The following is a 19,234-nucleotide window of genomic DNA, read 5'->3' on the forward strand; positions in this document are numbered from 1 at the left end:
CAGCATACATTGATTATGAGGCTTTACGCAGCCCTCTTAAAGGCAAATGTTTTTATTTGAACGTTTTTTATCTTTCATTTGAAAAAATATCAATAAAATGAAATCGGAATTTTGGATTAATTCCATTTGTCTACACAGAATTATGTGATAACTGTTTGACAGCCGTGACTTGACATCGATGTGATCTGCACAGCCCACATTAGAAAGTCTCAACATGCTGTGATTTAAATTGCTTGAATACAATCTCTGATATTCTATCAGCTAACATTCTTTGGTTATTCCAAAAGATAGTAAGATTAGTAGCTAAGGTCATTAACTCGCAGGCAAAGCATGGTCACCCGTCTGTTGTTGTACCAGAACTAGGAGCATTTAGTTTTCCTCAGGCTGTGAGTTTATATTTTTCTGATTTGACCATTATCTTATTTATGCTATTTATAGTTTTATTATTTGTGGCATTGAAATTTTATTAATATTTTCTGGTTTATAATGGCAACATAATGATTTGAATTATTTAGGATTTGTTGCTTTACAAACTATATGTTGTTGGGAAAAAATTATCAAATCAATTAGTAAGGCAAACTTACAAATCATTTTATCAATCAACAATGAAAATGAAAATGAAAACTTTGCTGCTTGCTCCTAAATTGTAACCCCAACCATTATTAACATTCTATCTGGTAAATGATTTTTTAACATTGCACTTTTACTGAAATTTATACAATAGTAAAATCAAATATCAAAATAAGTTAAACCTTTAAGTTCATATTTGAGAATAATACATTTTTGTGACTTATGAGGATTGAGTTCCCCAGTGTGTTACACGTCAGTAGAACAAATATTCATGAATCTTAGTGTTAAAGTTGGAAATGAAAGATAAGATGATGTGTTTGTTATTGGTAAGAAAATTGCAAACATAATTTTTCATTTGCTTGCATTTCTTTTTCAGTTTGCATGATAGAGTTTTCATCAGCTCTCACATCATCCCCCCCCTTTGCTCTAAAGAGGTAGACTGATTTTTGGCCTTAGGATCATCAGGTTGGCTCAGTTCTACTGACTCCCCTCTGGCTTTAAAAAGTTGTTCTTGTCCCGTGTGGGAGGAGAGGAAGCAGTGACATGAGGAGGGATGGCACATGGTGCTGGCAGAGGGGTGATGGGATACGATTGTTGAAGTCAGCTGCCCGGGTCTGTTGTGGTTCTGGGGGAAGTGAAAATGATTCAGTTGCCTCATCACTGCATTGTAAGGACTGTGAGCTGGAGATGCTGGGTAGGAGAGACACAGAGGTAAATGGTGGTGTAGAGGAAGGTAGGGAAGATAAAGTGGGATAAAGGAGTAACTCAGGGTGGAGGGTGGAGATGCATGGCCCATCATAAGTGCCCCCAGTGGGTCAATGAGCTGGTGAGGCCATGGCATGGAGTGTCTCTGTCGTTTATCCTTCATCCTTCTGTTTTGGAACCAAACCTGGAGAGAGTAAGGACCAGAAAAATGCAAGAACAGCAAGTTAGGAACAAGAAAAAGGAGCAACACAAAGAGAGAAGAACATTTGAAGAATGAAGTGTAAGAGGACAACAAAGATATGATAAGAATACAAAATTTGACTGATAAAAGGTAATAAACAAAGAGATAGCATGGGAGAAAGTTAAAAAGAGTGGAGGTAGTAATGCATCCTAGGAATGGCTGTGGAACTATGTGAAGTATTTCAGGATCCAGCATTAATGCTTATTACAGATGGTCAATTTGACCCAGAAACAATAACTGAAAGGTTGACAACAATGGTCAATTACCCAAACAACTTTGAATAAACTATTACTTTAAATAACAGAAGTCAACTTTAAAATAGCCATGGAGGTGAAGTATTTGGTTTTAAAGTTTAGAAACTGTCAAGTTGTCTTTTTATCCTGTCTCCATGTCTTGTCTTGTCTTGCCATTTCCTGTTTTATTTTGAAAGATTAACTCCCCTCTCGTTTCAGGTCACTTGCTCTTCCTCATGAGTCACCAGTCAAATGGTCTTCCCTGATTCCTGATTGTGTCCACCTGTTTCCCATTGCCCTCATGTGTCTTGTGGTCTGCGTCTCCCTTTGTCTTGTGCCTGAGTGTTTCATTCTGTCGATCACCCAAGCCAGCCGCCGCAGTCAAAGTTGTCCTTGCTTTGCTTTTCCAAGATACATAAGCCTGAATTATTTTGCCTCCTTGCGAGTGATTTTTTTTCTTTGTAATTTCCATAGATTAGTGTCAAGTTTCATAGCCCTTTTGATAGCCCTCTTTTGGGGTAATTTTCTTTGTGATAGATAACGTTTCATAGAGTTTGTTGAGCCTGCAGTTTTCAGGAATGCATTTAGTTTGTTTGTTTCTAGTATTGAGCTGGTTTTCCTCCTCAGGGAGTGATTTTGAGTTTATAGTTTATAGTTACTGGTCCTCCTCTTAGCAGAGTGATTTTCTGTTGTTTTTTCCTTTTCTTTTTAGGGTCATTTCCTCCTTTATTCAGAGAGGTTTTGTTTATTAGAATATTCCTTTCTGATTATTTTTTTCTTTTATTAAATTTTATAGATTATACAGAAAACATTTTCATAACTTGTTATTTTATCACTCAGTGTTGGAGGTTGGAGATATTAATAAAGTCTGCTTTAACGGTCATCCTTCTGCATCTGAGTCTTCTTTAAAGTCTAGGTCTGACAGAAACTGAGAACTAACATTTTTGTAAAATAAATAAAAGCTATTGCAAAGCTATAACTGCTTTTTATTTGTAAATGAAAGAAAAGATCAATAACAACCCTTGGTTTCCTTTTAGTACTGTTAGGCTACTATGCTGAGAAGGATCCAAAAAGGAGACTTGAAGCAGGCTTGAGGTGAGGGAAACTAAACTTGATTTATCTAAAACGATAACAAAAATCATGGACTAGCCAGGTCTCCAAAAATTCAACTGAAAACAAAACCAAGGAACCATAAGAAAACCAGACTGAGAAAGGAAACATTAACACAAATTGCACATAAACATAAGGAGATGATGGCAAGGATCTTGCAAAAACTGAAAGAGGGGAATAGGGAACTGATGGGTAAATGACAGCAGCTGTGATTGATTGAATAAAAGACGGCTACAGAAATGGAGCTGGAAACCAGACAAGGAAACTGAGGAAGAGTTATGACCAGATCTAAACACAGGACTGAAACCATAGCTAAAGAGAGCAAACTAAGAATATAGAACTATCCATCCATTTTCTATACCTGCCTAATCAAACACAGCGGGAGGGCTGGAGCATTTCCCAGCTGTAATTGGGTAGGAGGCAGGGGTGTACCCTGCACGGGATGCACCCTGCCCCTTACCCTGAACAAGTCACCAGTCCATCACAGGGCCACATAGAGACAAACAACAATAAGCACTCAAACTCACTCCTAGAGCCAATTCAGAGCCACCAATTAACATGACGTGCATGTTTTTGGGTGGTGAGAGAAAGCTGGAGTACCTGGAGAGAATATGCAAATTCCATACAGAGAAGCCCCAGCTTGGATTAAAACCAGGAACTCTCTTGCTGTGAGGCGACAGTCAGTGGGGTTACATGGTGAGATTAACTTGATTATAGCTATATTTGGGTTATGCTCCTTATGAGAATGGGCAATTATCCTTTGATATATGGCTGGGAATGAATCGAATCATTGGCACAAAGCATGTCATACCCCAGTACGATATATGGCGCTGTACCCATTTCAACTAGTGGTAATAGAGCCACTTTTGGTTGACATCTTCACCACCACCAACAACAACAGACTCAGGCATTCGAGAAAGATGGCGAACGAAGAGCAAGATGAAGCTACGTCCCTCTACATTTCGTTTGTGATGAGCATGCTTATTGCACAAACGCTATGCACAACATCACATTCTCCATCATGTTGTTTATTTCTTTCCAACGGCGGTGACAACAACAGTAATATCATGTCCTTCGACTTCCGGGTGACGATCCCAGGAAAAAATCTCGAGCAGAACGTTGAATTCAATTCACCACGTGCTTCACCGTCTACAAGCACGTTTATTGTGACAATCAACCGAGTTCTCTCGGGGTCTTAATCCGATTGCGAGCAACCTGATCTGGTCCAATTTTTTGTCAGACCAAGGAGTGTATATGAACTGAATAAATCAGTCTTATTGTAATTTAGCCATTAATACGATTTCTACAGTGCCATGTAACCTCACTGAATGCTAACTACCACACCACTGTGAAAGCCCAGAACATAGAACCAAAAGATGATATGATAAAACCACAAAAGCACTAGAAAACTCAAAAGACAGGAAAAAACAGAATGCAAAAACACAGATCATGAGAGAAACTAGACCAAGAATTCTCTGTCGTGATGACTTCATGAGCTTCCACATCAGCAAAATTATTTCTATCAAGGGGAAAATTAATGGAATCTGTCCCCTTATTATAAATTATGTATCATCAAGTAAAACAGCTGCAGAAGCATGTAGAACCTGATTTGTGTTTAGACTGCTTTTGTGCCATTGAGCTCACTGAGCTAACAACTAAAGCGTCATCTCAACCATCAAGTTTTTTTCTTTTTAGATCCAATCCCAACCAAGGTTTTCTGATTAATTGATTAGCACTTAGATATAGGATCTACTTTTGTTGACAGACTACAAATCACATCTTTGTAAGGTTGCTAAAATTAAACTTTGCTTAAAAATCTCACCCTTAATCCAGAAATGTCAGCAAATTACACACCGATGAAAACTGAAAATTGTTGCAGCTAGACTTTTTGATGATTTTCACTGAAATAATCTGAAGGGTTTCCATAAGAATTCAGAGCACCTCATAGCCCAGAAACAGCACAGCACTGGTGAAAGATTTCCTCTAGTGTCTGTGCTTGTCCTGCAGATTTCAATGCTGCATTTGATAAGCTCGATTATAACATTCTATTACAGAGGCTTAAACGTGTTATTGGAATTAAGAAAAACCACACAGCTCATATTTATTAGATAGTTTCCAAGACCAAGCTCCATCATATCTTAAAAATCTCACAGTTCTTTATTTTCTCAGCAGAGCACTTCTCTCTCAGACTGCAGGCTTACCTCAGTTTTCTTGTGTTTCTAAAAGTGTTCCTTTTTTCCTTTTTATTGTCACCTTGTGCATGCTCAAGAAAAGGGATATAATCAAAGAGGAGATTAGATGTCATCTGTTGGTTTGCTTAGCTGGGCAACTTTTTCTTTTTTTATTGGCATTGTGTGAATTCTGCTAATTTGGATTTTACTTAATTAGATTTAATTGGATTGTAATTTGTATAAAACTGGCTTGTAAGAGGCTTGAATGACACATCTTTAAAATGCCTTGATAATAAAACTCAATGTTATAATGCTTGTAATGCAACCAAAGATTTACTGCATTACTAAATATACTGAATGTAATGTAGCCAAATTATATATCGCTGGCACACAAGGCACCAACAATATATATTTATAGCAGACACACGTAGCGTGATGTGATAAGATATAAGGATTTATCTGAAAATTCTCACTATCTGAATAAGCCTTATTTAACCTCGTTTTAGGGCACCACCTTCAATCGAAGGAAAAGACAGAATCTTACGATTCTGCTATGTTAAATTAACATCAATTATTAATTAATAACTAATAAATTCCAGTCTCATATAGTCGCTACTCGTGAATTCTCGTTTTGTTGGACTCACACGTGCGTAAAGAACACATACACAAAAGCCGGTTGATTTTATATATATATATATGAACTATTTATTAAAATGACATGACCAAAGACATGAACCTTAAGACAACAGGAGAAATGCTTTGAATATGGATGATTATATAATAAACACTTAGTGAATTAAAAAGAACTAAGGGGAGGGGATGGATGGATACCGGAATCATTCAAATAGTCGCGTTGTGTTACTATTTGAATTTAAAAGCTAACAACTTGGGTTGATTTATCCTTTTAACAGCGAATTCTCTCGACACCCACCGCATACCATCTGAAATGTAAGAACAGGGCAGATCTTACGGTTAGGTCAGCTCCGAACCACAGGTCATCGCCAGCGGGTCCCACTGGGTCTCTCTCTGTTCCGCGTCTCGCGGCCTTCGTTGTGGTTGACTTGCAGGGACTGGACCGGTCGCTTTCCTGCGCCGGAGAATAAGCCTTCCTTCTGGTAGCTTGAAGACGAGCGGGGTAGTGTGTCTGAATTCACAGCAAATAATGATAAAACTGTCCAAGGGTCGAGTTGGTTTTCGTTGCTGACCAACTCTGATGAGGTGAACTTAAATTCACAAAAGATTGACAAAAAGGTTTACAAGCTGAACGCTGGCTCCTTTTTCTGATCAAAAATAGGTGAGGATGCTGCAGCAGCAGAGTTTAAAACGTGCTATAGAGAGGAGACAGGATGACGGACGAACAAAAACGCAAAATGTATCTTTCTACTACATTCTTCTCTTTCTGTCTTTGTTCGGACCTTCTTCTTCCATCTCATCTTCCTCTCCTGCCATTTTCAAAGACTCTCCGCCAGACTCTCATTCCATCAATTCGAGCTCTCTGCTCTTCATCTTCTCTACTGATCTGGACCTTCAATATTCTCTTTCAATATTCCGTCCATATTCTGTTCAAGAATGCGATCTTATGCCATGACCGGACAATAACTAACTTTTCCTCGCGGGTTCCGGAGTTTGATTTGCGGAGGCGGGGCATGACGTAGGCCTACGCTACATTTTCAGCCAATGGTATGCCTGAAACTGTTGTGACGTCTGCCTTGGCGTATTTTGTAAGGTGACCTGCAAGGAGGTTTGCCTCAAAGCAATTCCACTCCTGCATTCCTCCGTCTCATAAACATTTGTTCAGAGGATTCTAAAACACCATAACTTGTTAAGATATAAAGGGAAAGATATAGCATAAACTTAGGATATAATGACATAAAAACAACATAACATAACATAACATAACATGATGGTTATAAGTCTCAAAATTCAGATGGATATCTGTAAAGTTATGAAGTATGAATAACGAACCAACCAATGTTATTTGTGTTATAGTTGTTTTTATCTGTGTTAAACACAGAATACAATAAGAAACAGCTGAAGCATTGGTTAATAGTTGCATTATTTTATATAAATGTCACATGTCATATGCAAGTTGTTGACTTAATTTTGGATTTAACTATTCAGGACTACGGACCACTCGGGGGCAATGTGGCTCCATAGGATGATTAGTGATTTTCCAAAATAATAATATCTTCTGTATCGTTCCACGTACGATCATGAAAAAGGTATTAAAATGCAGCTTGTGATATCACTGAGAACATGAAAGAACTTGTACAAAGATACAAAGCACATTTAATACAGTTTCAAGATTCAGTTAAAAAGTGATTCTGGGTGAGATCCTTTTGAAAGGTCCATGCAGCGGCTGTCTCTGGCTTGAATCAGAGTCAGGGCAAACTGTCACCATTGTTTACTTTGAACCATATAGGGTCGGAGGGGTCCTGTTCTGGTTTGCCCCAATACTCTCCTGAGAGGGTCCGTTGTTTGTTCAGCTTAGTTAGCACTAAGCTATTAATGCATTTATCTAAATTTATGGCACAGGTCTGTGGAAAGAGGGGCTGAGAAAACTCCCCCAAAATGCTTTTGTGGGCAAAGGTGGTTGTAAATTTCTCTTCTTTGATGTAGAATCCCCCATCTAGTATTTCCACACTCACCATCCCCACAAAAGAATGTTGCAGTCATTTAAAATCTTAAGTTTGTATTAAATTCCCCACTTGAGTTCGCTACAGTAAGTATATTCAGTATGTTTAGTAATGCCCTGGCTAATTACAAATTAAATGACTTCTTCTGTACCTATAAGTAAATGTTTATGTTTTTGCAGAAGCTTTTAACCAAACCGACTTACAGTCACATCCCAAGTAGGCAGCTAGAGTAACCGGGGGCTCACACCAAAAGCGTTGTGAGCGGCGTGAGCGGCCAGCTGCCATTCATTTTCAATGTAAGCTGGCGTCGATGAGCGGCCGGCGTTGTGAGCGATGCGTTGTGGGCTTCGTGAGCTTCGTCAGCGTCGTGAGCTTCGTCAGCGTCGTGAGCTTCAAGAGTTGAGAAAGGCTCAACTTTATGCAAATGAGGAGTGACGCGACGACAGCCAATTAGGGCCGATACAGATTCCGAAGGCGGAAAAAGGCGGGAAAAAAAGGCGAAAAAAAGGTGGAAAAAAGCGGAAAAGGGCGGAAAACGGCAGAGCGCAAACACAAAGAAACACAAAGAAGGCTGTATATCCATGGTGAAAGAGGGAACCAATGTATGGATGGATTATTATATATATGCTAGTTGCTATACATATAAGCCCCGCCCCTTTAGCCGCTTCCGGGTTCTCTGGCCGCTTCCGGTGGCAGAAGAAGTACAAGCGGCAGGTTGTGAGCGTCGTGAGCGGCTGTGGTCCCTCACAACGCTTTTGGTGTGAGCCCCCGGTAAGGGGGTCTTGCCTAAGGACCCCTACTGGAGGTAGTACCTTTCATGCAGTGGTGTCAGGAGTTGAACCCAGGTCAACCACATGAAATACATATTCATTAAGTAAGTAAATATACAATAAGCCATAAGGGGGCAGTATTTCCCATGGAGTCAAGATCAAGTCAACACGGAGAGAGGTTAGCTAGCTATAGATAGCTTTAGAAAGCATTCACACAATGATGGATGCATCAAAGGCAACATGAAGTTCAATTTCTTGCTTTGACATGTGTTCCTGGGAAACCAGGATCTAACCACCAAACTTCCAAATGATATACAACTACTCTCTCTCTCTTGAGCTATAGCCACCTTAGATACACAAGAGAAGTAAAAGCCTGGATAATTGAATTGGATGACTTGTCATTGGGCAAGTTGCAGAGTACACCCTGGACAGGTTGCCAGTCCATCACAGAGACATATAACCATGCACTCTCACACTCACTCCTTGGGACAATTGAGAATCACCAATTAACCTAACATGCATGTTTTTAAGATGGTAGTACCCGAAGAGAACCAATGCATTTGAACAAATAAACCCCAATACAAAGACTCCAATTCAGAGCTTTAGTACTGAGCATTTGAAGTAAAATTCCTCAGATCCTGTTCATAGCATGTAGTTAATAGATAGAAATGGACCAACCTGTTTGGCAATACCTGGACACAACACCCAAAAAAAAAAGAAAAAACACGTCACACGTGCCCACAATACAAATCACATACCCTAAATGAACATATACATACCTGGGAGTTGAAGCACAGCTCCCCTAGACAAGGGAGGAAGGTGAAGCAGGAAGCCAAGTTGTCACCGCTAAAGAGCCAATGAGCAAATTTAGAACAAAGACATACCTCAGAAAGGTCAATCTGTACACAAATACTCTGGCCCAAATGCCATGACCTACACACAGCCTGCTACAAGGCTAAGGAACAGAGCAGCATTACTGCCTGTGCACACACACTAAAAACCCAACTTAAAAGGACCTCAAAGCACAATTTATAGTTCCAAATGGACAGAGGAGCCAGCACAAGTCATGCAAGAGCCGTGCTGCTGCATTCTACCACACTAGCACCTGGAGATCAGGCTCTAGCCAGGGATTAGGACAGATTATGTTAATGTTAAAACACCTACTCATATATATAGGTAAACGCTTTGCCGGTGGACGCCTAACCTTTTCATGACCCTCAGCAAATTAAGACGGGTTTAGGGGATTCCCTTTGGAATTTAACACCGGATTTACAGACTGTAAGTTCTGGATGCTACAGAGTAAAATAAAGTAGGTTTTGTCTTGGTGGCTTGCTCCTATCAGGAAGTAGCTCTAGAAGGGAGTTGGAAGCTTCAGCCTGCAGAACATGGATCAGCAGTACCAGGGGCATGACGACACGGAGTACCAGGGGCACGACGACAGGCCGTCAAGTGGCAATACACGTACACTGGAGTACCAGGCACATGCACTCAAAACTATAAGTTTCATCAGCAGCAATATGTGTACAGTGGAGTACAACGGTCATGCACTCAAAACTATAAGTGTCATCACCAGATGTAAAGTGGCAATATGCACATTGGCGTACCAGGGATATTCATTCATAACAACAGGTGTCATCAGTGGCAATATTTGTACATGGGAGTACCAGGGACACGACAGAGGCCGTCCAGTGGCAATTCACATGCATTGGAGTACCAGGGGCATGACGAAAGGCCTCCAGTGACAATACACGTACATTGGAATAACAGGGGCAAAATGATGAGGGGTACCAGGGCCATGATGACAGGCTGTCCAGTTGCAATACACATACATTGGAGTACCTGGGGCACGGCAACAGGGAGTACCAGGGAGACAACAACAGGCTGTCCAGTGGCAATACGTGTACATTGGAGTACCAGGGATATAATGACAGGGAGTACAAGGGGCACGGCCAACAGCCATTCAGTCGCAATACACGTACGTTGAAGAACCAGGAGTTTAATCAGTAGCAATAAGCATACATTGGAGGTGGAAATCAGGTGGAAATACACGTACAGTACACCGGGCATGCACTCAAAACTATAAGTCATCACCAGATGTCAAGTGGCAATATGCGTACATCGGAGTACAAGGGTACATGACAGAGGCTGTTCAGTGGCAATGCACAAGTATTGGCGTAACAGGGGCATGCATTCAAAACTACAACTGCCATCAGTGGCAATATGTCTACATTGGAATACCAGGGGCATGACAGAGGCTGTCCAGAAGCAATACGCGTACATCGGAGTATCAGTGGAACGATGACAGGGAGTACCAGGGTCATGACAACAGGCTGTCCAGTGGCAATACGCGTACATTTGAGCATAATGACTGGGAGTTCCAGGGACACGACCACAAGTTGCCCAATGGCAATACGCGTACACTGGAGTACCTGGGCCATGAAAACAGGGAGTACCTGTGACAAAGAATCTGAATTGTAACATCTAAAACACCTGGGACTAAATGCATAAACAAAAACCATGCACATGCCTTTTCCTCTTGACATATTAGTATTTATAAAGAAAGTGTCATAATCAGCTGGCTAGTTTGGTGTTTAGTGGGGTTTACTCTGCTTTATCCACAAGTGGAGATGTCGGACAGGTTATCCCGAATGTTGGATTCCCTCTACTCACCTGTTCTGCATTTGGTAATCACTGTTGACTTTAAGAGACTGGAGGTGACAGTATTTCTTTGCCAGATCATTGTTTCTGCCACGGTGAACAGTCAGGCTTACTTATCTGAAAAGAGAATATTCTTCGTCTTGTACTTACCTTGCCTTGTTTGTCCTTTAGTGTGCTGCTGCAAGTGAGCCTTGGATCAACCGCTGATCCCATGCCTGTATTCACCTAAAGTCCTGTGAACTCCTCCAGCCTGTCACTCACCACTCACATGCCTATCTGCTCTCTACCTGCCTGTCCACACTCCACCAGCTCCTGTACTCTCTGTCTATCTGCCAGCTGCACCAGACTGTTCCCCCAAGGCCTGAACCACCATCTAGGAAAAGTAGGAAAGACTTGGTCACCTTCTAGACATATAATTAACTCTGACTCACGGGAACATTACTCATCTGCCTGTCTCCTTTAACAGACCCAGAGCCTTGGATTCAGAGATATCTGTCAACTCAGCTTTAACTTACCTCATCTCTGTAAATAAACCTTTCTCTTATAACCCAAACCTCTTGTGTCTGTGCCTTGAGACTGTTCGCTGGCTCCACTTTCCCCGACTTCAATTATGACAAAAGGAATGTGTGGTAGGACTGTGTGCACCTCATGTATTTTCCAGACCATGCATACACACATTTATCATAGTAATCCTGATATGAGGTTTACACGAAATGAGAGTCAACGTAATTTACTATAAAACTAAACAGAAAAAACTTTTTTCCCATTTTTTTTGTCACTGTCAATTGTCCCAATATACTCTTATCTGCAGTAACTGAGTACTACAGAAAACAGCAGTGAAATGTCATACATAGTGGCTGTGGAAGACATCTCAAATGAAATTTATAAAAAGAAAACAAAGATTTTCAAGAAAAATATTGTCTCATAGCCTTCTCTAGTGTTCTCTATGTCTCTTTTTTTTTTAATCTCCTTCATGTTATTGTCCACACAGGAGAGGCACTGTACAGGCTGTGCATTCATCAATTTCAGATACATGTGCTTGCAAAATGATTCACCCTCCTTGATGTTTCCCTATTTTTTAAATTACAACCTAACTAGTAATCTTTTATTCTATTTATTCTATTTTATTCTTTTATTTTCATTCTATGAGAAATACTATTGTTAGCTGTAAAACAGGAATTGTCAGTCCTCTGCTGTAGCCTTGATGTGATGTGTTATCTAATATGCATTTTAGCTGCTGGTTTATAATCTGACCTTTTCTTTCATTAGGTCATTCATTGTCAGAGTCTAAGTCAAGTTTGTGCATGTGTGTGTAATTACTTGATGATTTATAGAAGAAAACTACATGTGCTTTTGCTCTGTTTCTTCAGATGCAAGTTTACTGCAGTGCTGTCATGTTATTTGTAGAAAAAAGAAGCTTTCTCCTGCAACCTTACCAAACAAGCAATATAACTGTTGGATTTTGGTGGTTTTTCAGCCATACAGTCAGGTCAGACCAAGACACTCATCACATTTGAAAGTCCCATCTACGTATACGTTTGCATGCAGACACACAGGATACCCCCAGACGTTAACATGTAAACAGCAATGACACCTACACCGGCTTGAAGACAAACCCCTACAGCTTGCTGGCAACATCCAGCTGTGAGAGCTATCCCTCAACCATATCTACAACTTCCTCCCAGACACATCCTGTGGTTCACAACTGCACACATCTAGCCTGGAATAAGGATCCTTTGTGCATCCAAATATGCCCTCAGACACCAAACCATGGTACAGCAGCGCCCCACTATGGCACCTGCAAGCATAGTTGAATACGATAACAAATTCCTCATTGGCTGTAGATGTTTGCACTCATTCATATGACTTTTATCTATGCTGAATATGCGTTTGCCTTGCTACTGGTCATGTGTCATATTTTCTTTCTTCAACTAAATTTTTGTAAGAACTGGAATTCTAAGAGAAAATGTTTTAAAGTTGTACTTTCATTTTTGTCTTCTGACATCACTTCTTCACTTACAGAAAATAGGTTTTGAGATTCTCATACTGCTTTTTGTCCTCCACAACAAGGGATGCACATCTCAATGGCTGGGAAGTTAACCATCATATTATAGCAAAGGTGGATGAATATTTCAGGAATTATATACTGTGCGGTAACAAGTCAGGTCCATGATTTCAATGCATGTATGAGCTTCCATTTAGAAAAATAAAAAGAACAGGAAGAACAGTATTTCATGGTTGATTTCCCAGCAATCCTGATGCGTTTCATCTGTTATAACGGACATATTATGACAATAAAGGATTGAAATTTCAGGATTTGTATGTTATAAGGTAACAAGTTAGCAGCATGAATTTCACAGATGTGTCTTTATTCTAAATGCAGTGGAATGGTATTTGAAGGGAAATCGCCAGCCGTTAGGATTTATATCCCCTGCTATAACGGACAAATTAAGACATTGAAAGATTACAGTTCAGGATTTATGTTTTGTATGGTAAAAAATCAGTAGTATGAATTTCACAGATGTGAATTTCTTTTTCTTTCTTTTAAGCAAAGGGGAGATGTTATTAGATTATGCATTTCCTAGCCATCAGGATGTGTTCCCTCTGCTACTGTGAACAAATTAAGACATAGAAGAATGAAAAGTTCAGGACTTATATCTTGTAACATGTCAGCAGCATGAATTTTACAGATGTATGACTTTCCTTCTAAACACAGAGGGAATGGTATCTGGTGGTGCACGTCCCAGCAGGATGAGGATCTCTACACTTACTTATTGTTAGGTAAAAAGGGATGTTTTAAGACAGAAACAACAATAAAGCCCGAAAGATTTTGTGAGAATTAAGTTAATCAAAAATTCAATATTTTCTCCTAGAATACCCGTTCTTCCAAAAATTAAGATGAAGGAGAAAAAGGAACCAGGCTAAGCATATATCTAAGCATATTCAGCTTAGATAAAAGTTTCACGATTGAATAAACATTTCCTCTTAAAGTCTGCATTCAAAGTAAAAACAATTATTTAAAGTATTGAGTGCATTTCATTATCTATTATTACAAAAAATGGGGAACAAACAGCAGTTAGTTGAAACTATAAGGACATAAAAAAACAAGAAGACAAGAAAGGCCCTTTTTACTCTATTTCAAGCTGCATGTCATTTCCATTTTTAAAATCGTCGAAGAAGAGTTTTGACCTTAATGTTTTCCATAGTAGCTCCGCAGTAAGAGTACAGTAACTCGGGAGCCGTTTGGATGGGGTTTAGCTGAAGGGGGAGACGTATTTCGACGGGAAAACACCTTCATACAACACCAGTTTTACAAACGGATACTAATCACACAACAGCTTCTTCGGTGCATATCCAAGTGTTTTATCTTATATTCATTTTGGCAACCGGCACCTCTCAGCGTGAGTTTGACACAGGTCATCACTGAGGTGGATTATGTAATCCTTGTTGGACGCTGTCATTTTCTTGGGCCCAGAATACATTCAGTTCCCTGAGACAAATCAAGATCATGCTGAAATGAAACGGGGAAGAACCGTACGTGCAATGACGTTGAGCTCTGTTCTCCTCTAGTTGTGGAGATGTCTGTGTACCGTTCCACGCTTTATGGAATTGGATTTGATACCAAACCATTTTTTTTAATTTTTTTTTTCATTTAAAAACATATATATATGTCTTTTCTCATGTTTAGAAAAGACATATATACTTTTGTTCTTTCTTTTCTTTAGACAGTTTGCTGTTAAATAATATCAATCATCTGCACTTGCACTTTTGTGTTGTTGTTTTCAGTCGTAATCTTTGTTTTGGCTGTTTTTTCTCTCTCTTTAAGCAATTTCCATGTGATTTCTACAGGGGTGTGGTATTACCATATAGGGCGTTTCTGAGTGCAAACGACCATGAACGCGCACAGGCAAGGTGGTTTGGAACTGCGGGATATTTCAGCAGCTGGTTGTGTGCGTATGACTGTCCAGCACATGTTCAAAGATTTATTTTGTATTTATGTACATAATAAATGATATTCGTGAGACAGAATTGAGAACATTTTCCACGAATGGTTGAAAAATTACAATACTGAAATTAGTTTTGTAAAACAGGCAACCTATTGTTTTTCAGGTAAATGCCATATCAATTTCCATCGACACTGTGCAGTCAATATAGTTTTGATGCGGCCTTACTGTTCACTTTCAATATTTTAATCAGACATTGCATTTTCACAGATTTCTTTAAAATATACAATTTTTAACAACTAAACAGATAAGTCAAATAAAGATATTAAATAATTGAATGTAACATTGCATAATAACACAACATAATATCAAATATTTGCTGAGGGCATTGCCTGTCTGCTGGGGCATACGGTGAGCTGGTGCTTGGCTCAGAGCACCATATGAGACATAGTAATAGTTTCTTTAACCAGCCACAGTGGGCCTACCTTTATCGTTGTTTCAGGCAAATTTAACGCCGTGGCTAGTTCGCAACGCCGGGCCCGGGAAACATAGCACTCTCTGCCATACTCCTGCTCCAGGCGAGACAGCTGGTACCGCGTGAACGCAGTGCGGTGCCGCCTGCTTTGGTCAAGCGAGACGCGGCGCGGATGAGAGCCCCCCCCTTTCTCACTGCGAGGATCAAGGACAATGGAAGCCTCACGCACTGTTGTCTGTCTGCCTTCCGCCACTGACAGGGCACATGTGGAAACAAAGACACACAGTCAGACACTCTGCAACAGACTGAGTACCCAGATATGCCGAAAAGATCAATGTAAAAACTGTCTTGCTTGTTGATTTCTCAGGCCCTATTCCACTGCCGAAAAAACGCTTCAAAACACTCTATTGTTACTAAAAGACTTTTATACTTTCATTCTAATTGTTTCTGAGGTAATTTGCAACTGATTATGTTAGTTGAAGTCAGAACCACACCATACATTTGTCTGGGGGTTACAAATGTTCCGACTACAAAACAAAAAAACTAAATGCATTCCCAGTTCTCTCCGTCTGTCATTTTCATTCACAGAACACAAATCCCAAGTCCAACAGCTTTATGATTGCTTTGAAGAGGAGTGTGGCTTCTCTACTTGAAACATACCTAACATTCTGTAGGTTAGTATGTACATTTCTTGGACAAACTTGTAAACACATGTTATGCACAGCTAGCAAAAGAAATCTTCAAGGAGGATCCAATAAGTCGGATCATAAGTCACAACATGTAAACCGTCAAAGGCTGTTGTTATCGTGATATACTTGGGACCACATTGCTGTTCCATAAATAAATTCTATCTGAACACATTCATAAATAAATTATAGCAGAAAAAATATAAATATACATATATAAACACGTACATCTTACAGAAACGTTTCAACGCTAAATAAATCTTTGCAAAGTTTTCATGGAAACATCTTTCATATTTACTTACGCATTACTTCGTTTCTGTGTTTATGGTGTCCGAAGTGTAATTAATAACAATAACAATAACAACAACAACAACAACAATAATAGTAACAGTCCTTCCTTTAAAGTCGGTGGTTCATCTGCTCAAATCTGCTGCAGACTTTGCTCCGCTTCAGGAAGGCCAAGCGAAGATGCTTGACATGATACACATTCTCCTTTACCCTTCAGCACATACAGAGATACACTCACATACACGCACACACTCGTATCAGTCAGTTTTTTAGAGACTCAGGTGAGATGTTTTGTCTTATCGTCCCTTCTTCCAGCTCACGCTCCGCTACCTTAGCGTGCTCTCCTGCTTTTTCTCTCTCTCCCCACCACAGACCTTAAGCTCTCCAGATGGACCACGCATAGGCGCCGCAGCCCACAGAGGTGTTAAAGGTGTTAAGAAATAAAGCCTTCGGTCTCCGTCTCGGCCTTTGTACTTTTGTTATGGAGAATTAAAGACGCACAGACAGAGACAGCAGCCAGACACTCATTGTTATCACCTGTTTGATGTCTGCCGGTTTGAAAGCAAATCATTGCTTTCCCAATGTCAAAAAATATGTATGTAAAGATATATAAAAAGGGAAAATAGACCTTTTAAATCTTTTCACTTTAATGTTTTGTTACCCCCAAGTATAGAAAAAACTGTTGCAGGGAGACTCATAGGGAGAAGTGAGCATATGCACATCATATAAGCTGTATCCGTGTAGATCCTGACCCTTGGACCTGTGTTTTGGAGTTTATTATAACTGTAATCTGCTCTGATTGTTAATCCAGCAACTCGAACAGAGACAGACAGACGCCGGGGTGGAGTTACTGTTATGGAGGAAATTTATTTTCATAAAAACTTAATCAGGTTCTGCAGAGAGAATAAACTGAGACATTTGTAAACTTTTATCTGTGCTTGATTAGTTTCACATATCATATTACCATTGTTGTAATGTTGTACTGGATAAGTGAGTGAACTCACACTCAAAATTGGTCGGCAGTATATACGTATTGTCAGCTATCATTTGTTGCTTAACAGAAGGGAGCATCAGAATGAAATTATTAACCTAAATCCTATTCAAGAACTAAACCAACCCAACCACAGAGAGCAAGTAGTGCTAGCCAGAGAAAGGTTGAAATTGGCAGCTTTATCTCCCTAGGAAAATAGAAATTGACTGCAGCAGAATTTCATTTTATGCACATATGAGGAGCTTAAGAAGTGGGTATGGTTGACTGAAAAATATGAAGGTTTACTCTGTAAAGTTGTGTACTCCGCCCAACACCACTACATATCATCAGATCTTTGACTGAAGAGCTGTAGGCTAAACTTCTTCTTTCACTGTCTTCACAAGAGGTTTATTAAGTCATTTCTGAGAAGCCTAATTGTTTAAGAGGAATTACACCATTAGCCTGATTCTTTCATTGGAAGCCCAAGAATAAGCTGGAGAAATCTTAAGTTAAACAAATGACTTATTAGTGGTCAGAGGTAAAGTATGGCAGCGCTGGACTCGGAGTGACAGAGCTCCCGCAGGAAATCCGTCAGCCCAGCCCCGATATCTGGAAACATCTCATATTTATATTCACCTTTATCTCACAGAGGTTGTACTTACACTCGACAGAGTGTAATTGGCCAGTTTTTTAGTGGCAGGTCAACCACAGGCTATGTCATGTATTTTGGATGTGATAAACAACGTGTGTGTGTGTGTGTTGTTTTAGGCGTGTATCTAATGTACCAGACCTATCTGACCTAATAGAAACGCTTTATCTGACCTTTGCGTTGTATGAGCAGAGTCGAAAAGTACAAACTAGAAACATAGGTTATTTGGTAAAATACAGAACATGAATTTATAATGTCTAAGAACAAAGCCAATTGTAACATTTCCCTCTTTTGACATGATTTCATCATGTCAACTAAATGAGGTAGGAATGTTATATTCTGTATTGTGTCACACCTGTTAGCGGCAGCCAATTTAGCAGGTCCCCAAACTGCAAGTGCAAATGTGCTACACCTACCTTGAGGTGCAGCCCAACCAGACAGGAGAGTTTTGTTATGTCCCTTTTGATATGATTTTAATATATCAACACTTTCTATATGTGAGTGTCTATATGTAAGCGTTTGCATTTATCAGCAGCAAGCAAGTTTTCATTGCACATGCATATGGAAATAGTAAAACAAATGTGTTAGCTAAACCTTCTATATCAGGAGTGTTTATCATGATGCTGGGAACAGAACCTCTTTCCCAGAATATTTCAACCTTCATTACTCAACTGATCATAACTCTGCAATGAGTTTAAATGTATCACGCCTCTACGTATATGCAAGGACTATATGTATAAATGTTTTAATATTTCTTTAAATTATTCTGTGTGTATGTGGCACCCAACCCTTGTAGAGTGGCAAGGCCCTGCTCACCCAGAAGTAACATCACAACTCCTGACAATAATTAACAAAACTACCAAAAAGTTCCTAAAATATTGAAACTCAAGCATTACTTAAGGCAGTTAACATTACCATCAGGATCATCCACTGTTCGCAGCGCATAGGAGCGAAAAACCCGCTGGCTGATACACGGGACAATTCTCCTATGGCCCCATTCCCACTTGGCGACCGGCCACTTAATTACCTTACAGTGCCTAAGGTCACGCTCCGAGCAGCTGATTCACACCAATGGTAATGGACATATGTGTGATTGGCCATGATTGGTAACTGGTAAACTTAAAATGA

The 19,234-nt window shown here is 39.8% G+C and overlaps 1 protein-coding gene across 1 annotated transcript; it reads right to left on the reverse strand.

Moving 5' to 3' along the window:
- Nucleotides 1-793: 793 nt before the first annotated feature.
- eve1 (even-skipped-like1) lies at nt 794-16,505 on the reverse strand. Its single transcript, XM_072368631.1, has 3 exons — nt 16,502-16,505; nt 15,524-15,765; nt 794-1,459 (listed from the first exon to the last, which is right to left on the reverse strand). The coding sequence occupies exons 1-3, from the start codon at nt 16,503-16,505 to the stop codon at nt 974-976; spliced, it is 732 nt and encodes a 243-aa protein (XP_072224732.1). The 3' UTR covers nt 794-973.
- Between the last annotated feature and the right edge of the window lie 2,729 nt (nt 16,506-19,234).

This window comes from Leuresthes tenuis, unplaced genomic scaffold, assembly GCF_036924035.1.
Source record: "Leuresthes tenuis unplaced genomic scaffold, fLeuTen1.0.hap1 SCAF_17, whole genome shotgun sequence".
In the NCBI taxonomy this organism is placed as follows: domain Eukaryota; kingdom Metazoa; phylum Chordata; class Actinopteri; order Atheriniformes; family Atherinopsidae; genus Leuresthes; species Leuresthes tenuis.

What these genes read in the sequence shown, in the direction of transcription:
- eve1 (XM_072368631.1), bottom strand. An exon ending in TGCCTGAAACAACGATAAAG is followed by an intron (nt 1,460 to 15,523) that starts GTAGGCCCACTG and finishes TACTCTCTCCAG; the next exon opens with GTTTGGTTCCAAAACAGAAG.